The 8507-nt window shown below is 37.7% G+C and overlaps 1 protein-coding gene across 5 annotated transcripts in view; it reads left to right on the forward strand.

Annotated features, from left to right (window-relative positions):
* LOC121510741 (equilibrative nucleoside transporter 1-like) overlaps positions 1-8507 on the forward strand; it is a 64874-nt gene extending 56367 nt beyond the window's left edge. For all 5 annotated transcript variants that reach the window (XM_041788943.1, XM_041788940.1, XM_041788938.1 and 2 more), the window contains exons 9-13: positions 806-891; positions 1033-1141; positions 2558-2643; positions 6645-6844; positions 6936-8507. In XM_041788943.1, coding sequence (XP_041644877.1) covers positions 806-891; positions 1033-1141; positions 2558-2643; positions 6645-6844; positions 6936-7047 — 593 coding nt within the window. In that variant the 3' untranslated portion in view covers positions 7048-8507. The remainder of the gene's footprint in view (positions 1-805; positions 892-1032; positions 1142-2557; positions 2644-6644; positions 6845-6935) is intronic.

Raw genomic sequence — 8507 nt, forward strand, 5'->3', positions numbered from 1 at the left:
TCCACGTATGGATGGTTACAGAGGCTGGTCAACCACAAGGCTGTTGATTATGGGAATCTCTGTGATATCCAACATGCTCTAAAGCTCCTCCCACCCATAATTTATTTGTACAGATATTACGTTTGGAAAAGAAAAAAAATATTTTGCAGTGGGTTGCAGTCAACTTTTGCCATGGATTTCAGAGAGATCGTATGGCAGTGTGCTAGCTTAGCAAACTAGCTAACAGGCTATGATGAGTCCTAGATTTATCAGCTTGATGTGAAATGTCGTCAGATTAATTACTTTGATATGGAATATAGAATTACTTATAATTATTGGGTACTGTTGATTTGTCTTTGATGTTGTAAACCAATATTTGAATGACTGGATGAGGTAGTTTACCTTGGCTTGTTTTGCCGTTCATATGTTGTTTTCATTAAATATTTCTCAAAATAGGCATCCTTCCTGGCAGAACAACTTCTCTTATTTTTCAACATGAAATCCTGAAGTCCTGTTTTTGCTTTGGTAGTTTCCTGAACACATATTACAGGCCACAGAATGGTGAAAAAATAACTAAATATCCATTTCCTATGGCTGCAGGTAGTTTTTAAAGTTTCTATCCATAAAAAAGTGCACTTCTTACTATGGATCACTGGGAGGCATCATCCGTATATTTTCAAATATACGGACAGTCTCGTATGCAAGTATGAGCATCAATTATGACTGTATGAGAGTGAAATGATCTGATTGTATAATAGTGTTATAATCTTCATGTGTCACATATTACCAACAGAATGATAAACAACTCTGTGTATTTGTTTCTCAGATAGTGCTGCAGAAAAGCGCCCTGTGGTGGGTCTGACAGATGAGGAGCCCAGACCCAGTGTGTCTGTGTTCAACATCTTCAAACAGGTGAAATGACTTTAGCACATTGTAAGAAATAAACACAAGTCCTCACGGTATCTGACGTGACACAGCTTTATTTATTATTGTGTGTGAGAGGTAAGACCAGTAATAAAATACTGATGATATGCTCCTGTACTCTCTGATCAGATCTGGGTTATGGCTCTGTCAGTGTGCTTCATCTTCACCGTCACCATCGGTACATTCCCAGCAGTCACAGTCGAGGTCAAGTCCACAGTAGCCAACGGAGGTGCCTGGGGTGAGTCTCACACAAGTTTGGAAACAAAACTTTGTTTGTTTCACAGCATGAAGATAGTAGGCTGGGAAAATGTTAAACTCCTAACCTCAGACAAAGGGCCTTCTATTTTTAAAGAAACTGAGTTGCAGGATTGAAAAAATGTTAAAACACATTTCTGTTTGTAAAACTGTTTCTGAACGCTCCCTGGCAGAGCAGAGGATCACGGCGCAGGAGCTGAGGATTCTGACTGTTTCCCTTTGCTGTGTGTTGTTCACAACATTTCCTATCTATTGTCTATCTGTCTACCTGTCTATCCTGTCAAATGTGTTTAACAGTACGATAAACTGATCTTTCTCCTGACTTCCTTGTGATAGATGAACTCCATTGTTCCTTTCATTGTAGCCTATTTCAAATAGAGATTTTATCCCATGACCACTTGCAGTGTCGTAAAATGCAAGGAAAAGAAGGAATGCAAGGAAAGGAGCTCTTGCTGAACTCAGTGCTGACTCTGTAGACAAGGATACATGTTGACATCCAATCAAAAGACAAACTCTAATGCAATTTTTGCTTTTCAAATATTTTTATAAAGCCCTTTTGTCACAGGATGATGACATAGACCTTAAGACCGGCTCAGACTACACTAATTCAGCCAGATTTTAGCCCGAGACTAGCATGTCAGAATTTTTCTTACATCGTCGTCTAGTTTGACACCCTCACCTGACATCAGTGACGTGAATCCTAACGTCTAATAACAGGGGAACATTTGCTCCTTATCTTTGCATCATTATTTACAAGATTAACTACTTTTTATCCCCTTTTATTCCCTAAAACTAATGTGTGAATTTTATTTTATTGACGTTATCACATGCATACCTTCAGTACTATCTGAAAGCGAGCCAGTCCATATTGTTCTTCTCTTGATATATCCATACTTATTATCAATAATCCAATCCATAAAGGTTTCTTATTTCCCTTTTTTACGAGCAAAAGACCACTACAATCACATAGAGCACTTCTGCTGTAGAGTGAAAGACACTCTTTGACCCACCCCCCCCCGTCCACCTGTGAACTTGCACTCAATCAGGGAGACAGTGGTGAAGTCAGTGTACGGCGAGTGGTCAGGATCACTCTTGTAGTATGGCCAGGTTCTCGGCCAAGACGGGCAAGATTTTTGTTGTATAGTCTGACATGGTTCTGTCGTGAATGACCAAAAAAGAAAAAAATGTCAGAGCCGTTGTGAACAAACTTCCATAGTCTTTGGCATCAAGCCGTCATTCTGACTCCATGACAAGTACCTGGGAGATTTTGTTTATTTGAGACATTCACCTAATCTGCAGAAAATCCATCTTTATAAAGTATCTCTTGGGTTGGATGTCTCATATGTAAGGCTTGTGCAGTCTTGTGTTAACATTGTGTCTGTTATTGCTCTCTCCTTAGAAACTTACTTCATCCCTGTGTCATGTTTCCTCCTCTTTAACGTGATGGACTGGGCTGGCAGGAGTCTTACAGCTGTCTGCATGTGGGTCAGTAGAAACACCTTTATTATCAGTCTTTCTTATCAAACTGCTCTGAAGGTTTGATGCTTCTTTTTGTTCGAAGTCAGCCTATTTCCTCCAGAGCTCAGGCAGCACGCTGCATGTTGATTGGATTTATCCAGGTGAAACTTGAGCTGTTCCTGTCATAACTTGTTGGTAGTCTGAGATCTTTGGGGAAAAGGACAGCCTCAATTTCCTTGCAGTCAGAGGCTTATAGCTGCCTACTTAGCTTTATGAAATCCATTTAAAACGACCATTTCGTATTACATTTGAAGGCATCTGCGGTTGTCAGGCATTCAACAAAAGCACGTGCTGAAACCTCAGTGAAAGGCTTTGGCTGTGTAAATGTTTACTCATGAGTGAACCTGAATCATGAGTGGAAAAACATCCGTCACTCGGGGATGGGAGTGAAAATAAAAAGAGAGTAGCTGTGCTGCTGAAATCAGACTTGGTAATTAAGAAGTGTTTCCTTTGTTGGTGATCTGCCTGAAAGGAATGATTTTGTTGGTTTTAGTGATTTTTCTCTTTTACATGTGCAGTTAATTCTGCAATTATTTGGAAAGTGGCAAATTTTGTTTTTATTTAGCACTTCAATAGTGCACCACATGAAACAATCAAGATGTACCTTAAGTGTAGACTGTCAGCTTTAATTTCAAGGGGTTCTTAAAACTATGGTATTTACTATTTAGAAATTAGAGCCATTTTAATCTCAGTATCAGTGCCCAAAAGTATTTTGACAAACTATAAATGTAATTGTAGTTTTTAATAATTGGATGAAGATCCTTTGCAGTCAAACACTACCTGAAGTATGGAGCTCATGGACATCACCAAATTGAAAAGTATGCTCTTTTCAATTACTTCAAGGGCAGAGTTCACCTGCTTGTAACTTGAGTCGGTTTTGTCCCCTTCATCCAACATAGCTACGACCAACTTCTAGGCTCAACTTCACACCAAGTAAAACTTGGTCAGGGTAAACCTAAAGGTTTATAGTCTGATCACAGACTGTCTCTTGTCTCCATGCCTATTTATTAATAAATTCTTAAATAGAATAAGCTGCCATCATGTTTCTTACATTATGGCCACCGCAGTGCGCCTTACATACATTGGTTAAGTTCGACTTAAAGTTATGCCTATTCCATCCTAGGTGTAAAAGTCACGCTCAGGCGTAACACAAACTTTAGTCTGGTGCACAGGGTAGAACTTTTAGTAAGTCATAACTTCTGGCTATAAGTCAGCCATAATATTACACCCTATGACCATCTGGTGCGCTCGGTCCCGGGTAACAGACAAGACCATTCAAGAATATTCTATTTCTTTGGCTTTAGAATCTCTGGGGTTGCTTTCTCAGTATGTTTTTGCTTATTATGCATCTGCACTATAAGGCACCGTCCTACCAGCTTTGCAGCATTTGGCTGAATGTGAGCAGAGTATAGCCCTGTACATCTTAGAATTCATCTTGCCACTTCTTTCAGCAGTCACATCATCAATAAACAGCAGTGAGCCTGTTCCATTGGCAGACATACATGCTCATGCAATAACACTGCCTCCACCATGTTTGACTGATGATGTGGTGTTCTTTGGATAATGACCTGTTCCTTTCCTACTTCATTCTTTTCTTTTCCTATCATTTTCCCACCAGGTTTATCCTGGGTTCATGAGGAATGTGGTACCAGACCTGGGAAGGCTTTTTAGATGTTTTTAGTGAAGTGTAATCTTTTACTTTTCTGTTGTTGAAGGTTACCAGAGGTTTACACCATGTCACAGATCTTCTGGATTTACATTCATGAAGGCTACCCTTGATTGTAGATTTTAAAAAAGGATGTAGCCACCACCTCCAGAGTGTTCTTGACTTGTTTAAATGTTGTGAAGGGTTTTTTGTTTCTCCAAGGACAAGATTCTTATTTTATCATTCACTGATATTGATATATACTTTGATTTACTGTTGAAAGTTCAAGTCAGACAACTGTAAAATGCTAAAACAAAACCTGAGATCATCAGACCTTTTATCTGCTTCATCTATCTTGAAGTAAAGAGGGAACAAACCAACCATGAATCTGCTGCTCTAAATAAAATGACTCCTAATTCCAAAATGGTGTGAATTGAAGCTGAAAGTCTACTCTTCTGTCACATTTTCATTGTTTTATTTCAAAGGGAGGAAAACTGATCAACATTTCTGCTATCCTAAGTCAGAATGTAACATCTGGATGAGCAATGACTTCTTGAAATAGTCTAATTTTTAACTTTATTGAAACAACTAAACTAATACTATTGGTAGTCAAGTGTCCTGCAACCCAGAGGAAATGATCAAATTGAATAAATTTTTTACAAGTAGAACAGCTCTTCACTCCCACCGCTGATAACAGTAGTCAGCTGCTTTGGGACCATGTGAAATTATTTATCATAATTTGAAACAATGAGCAGGATTATGTGGTTAGGTTTTTCTCTGAGGTTCTTTGAACGGTTATCACTTAAACAAATTCCTCCTCTAGTGAACAAATATGATTATTAACCCTAAATTTCATTTATATTTATAAAAGATGTCAAGGAAGAGTTTATTAAACTCAATTTTACCACATGCTTTAAATCAAATTTGACATCAAAAATAGTTGGGGCTTTGCATCTGCAGAGAAACCACTGAGGACATTTAACATTAAAAGAAAAGGTATGCTATTGCTTAAAAGATGGTTAATTTTTTTCTCTAAAGCATGAGTAAACACAGGTGGACATGAATTGTTAAAATATACAATACCTATATTTAAAGCTTCGTGATGATTCAACTAATTTTTGTCTTTATTATAATTTTTTTTTAAGTTTTATGTGGGGCCTTTTTATGCCTTCATTGGACAGGACAGTGGATAGGATGTTATGGAGTCAGAGGACGACAGTTTTGGTACAAATGAAGGCGGTGCCTTAAAGGACTTTTTTTTGTCAAGTCAGCTTCAAAAGCAACAAAGAATTAAATGAAGTACCGTGTAGGAAAGGTCACGTGGAAGCCTTGAAGCAGGCGATTTGTCCAGTTTATTTTATTTTATTTATTTATTTTTTTGTGATTACTGGAGAAATGAATTAATCATCAAAGGAACAGTTCATGTTTTTCAATGCCTAAGTAAAAGTATCCAGCTTTAAATTTCATTACACAGTGATGACAGCTTAAGATTGATTTTCTTCCCTGTTTGATAAACTTTCTGTAATTTTCAGTATCTTGAAAATATTTCACTATATGGGTCAGTGACATGATGTGCATATTTTTGTGTAAGAATTTGTAAAAAAATTTTTATCAGTTTATGTCAGATACCAATTTGCTGTATGACACCTGCTTTGTTTGAATACATTTCTAGTATATTTGAGTAAAAACATGTATTTTATACTTTGGCATCTCAGACCCTAAAAATGTCAGGTGGTGCGACTGTCTGAGTAAATAGACATTATTGACACTGTGAGAAATGGCATTTTATTTGTGAGATATTCAAATTATATTATTTTTGCATGATTTTATGGTTGAAATCTTTGAAATAAACAAATCTTGTTTATCAATACAAAGTTAGTAAGATCATAAAAAACAAAACAACTTTTTTCCCTGCATTTGCTAGTTCTTAAATGTCAAGGTGGTCTGACCATAATCATTAAAATTGTATTTTGAAATGAAGTGATTAAAACCAACTGTAGCATAATTTCTCATCAATTTAACTCCAGCTGACCATTATGACCAAGTGAAATTGTTTATACATCCTTTTTTAAGATAAAGAAGATTTCTTTTCAGTCACAGGTGGGCAGGTATACTTTCACTGCCAGGGGGTACAAACAATGTAAAACTGCTAAGAATTATTGTATCGTTTAACAAGAAAAAAAGTAACAATATGTAAGTATTAAACTGTTTAATTTGAAATTAGTTGTAAATGGAGCCTGATTTGTCACTGACCTGTATGTCTGTACTGATGGTTCCTGTGTGTCCCTTTTGTTCACATTGCTCTACTTCTCTCTCTCTGCAGCCCGGCAAAGACAGCATCCTACTGCCCGTGTTTGTGGCTCTACGTGTTGTCTTCGTCCCACTCTTCATGCTGTGTAACGTTCAGCCTCGTAACTACCTCCCCGTGCTTTTCTCTCATGATGCCTGGTACATCATCTTCATGATCTTCTTCTCCTTCTCCAACGGATACCTGGCCAGTCTCTGCATGTGCTTCGGACCAAAGTAAGAACAGTACACTCAGTTTGAACCCTCCAAGTTTGAATAGCAACAACTCAGCTCTGATGAATTTTGTCCCTCTGCTCTCTCTGTACAGGAAGGTGTCACAGCATGAGGCGGAGACAGCAGGGGCCATCATGGCCTTCTTCTTGTCCCTGGGCTTGGCACTGGGTGCCGCCATGTCATTCGCTTTCCGTGCCATGATCTAAAACCTCCTGTAGACCCTGAAGTAAATTAGACCACCTCACACTCCAACACTCATTCTGTACAGGACAGGAGACAACAGACTTCAGGACTCAAGGACGAGTCCCCGAAGTGTACAGTCGTAACTCTTCAAATGCACCTCAGCCACAGAATGAGGTTGAAACATGTTACTGAATTTGACTTTATTTCAAACAGCACAGTGTTTGAACATGTGCTTGTTTGGGACATTTCCAATCGATGCCATTGATCAAAAAAGCAACTGAACAAGGAAATCAAAACCAAAATGTTACAGAAGTTGGCAGCAGTGGCTCATTTTTAGAAGATTGAAGGAATTCTTTAGGTATGATTAGAAAATTTTCCAACACACCACGATTCAAACCGTGTTCATAAGAGCTTCATTCATTGTTCTTTTACACCAATGAAAAGTTGCATTTAACTTTTTAAATGTCAAGTGGCACATTTGGTTGACTTTTTCATTTTTAGAAACTATGATTTCATGAGATTCTAAAAGATGCTCTTTGATGCTGGTGTTCAGTTTCTTAATTGCCTAGTAAATTTAATTGGTGACATTGTAAACTGTGATACTGTGTATATTTTAGATTAATTCTGACATTTACATTTCAAATATCAAACATCAGTATAGGCTGTTTTGAACACTGATTAAGCCAAATACATAAAGATGAGGTGAGAAAATGGCAAACTTTGAGTAGAGGTGATGACCCGTCAGCATGTGAACTGCTTTGTCCCTCTGTCTAATCTCACCATGGACTCCACTCTCGTTTGTCTCTATACCACAGTTAGTTCTCCCGATTTGAAAGAAACAGACTGAATCCTAAAGACGAGGTGTACATTGATAATTTGGGCCACTAACTGCTGAGTATTTGTTGTTTTAGAGTGTCTGTCTGTAGTTTAGATGAAGTTGTATCAGTGTGGGTCCTCTACAGTTTGATTTACCAAATACAACCAGAGGTCACACTTCAAGGCCATGTAATGTTTTTGTTGTCACCATCTTCCTGAAGAGAATCTGCTGTGATGTAGTTATGAACACAGCTGAGAGAAAGGTCTGCAACTGTCCTGCGACTTAAAACACACCATTTTAGTCCTTACTGTGACATCTCATTAAACGTGGTCTCTGGAAGATAACTTTTTATATGAATATAGTTTGTTGTATGTTTTTGAAATTTTACCACGAGTTATTTTTGTTACAAAGTCAGGTTTTTTTTATTGGCCCTCTATCAGTGTTACATTACTTTGCATTTTTGTGGCCTTTGTCATCCTTTTTTAAAGTCTGTTTTACTCGTGCACAGTATTATTCATAACACCGGCTGTTTACATCCAAACAGCCTGTTTGTTCCAATGCAAATTGTTGGTTTGTTGAAATTGTGTTTGCATGGATATGTAAAATGTTGCGTATAATGCAGCTATAAACAATTTAGCGAGAAAATAAAACTGTGTATTTTTAAGA

Source organism: Cheilinus undulatus, linkage group 6 (genome assembly GCF_018320785.1).
Source record: "Cheilinus undulatus linkage group 6, ASM1832078v1, whole genome shotgun sequence".
Taxonomy (NCBI): domain Eukaryota; kingdom Metazoa; phylum Chordata; class Actinopteri; order Labriformes; family Labridae; genus Cheilinus; species Cheilinus undulatus.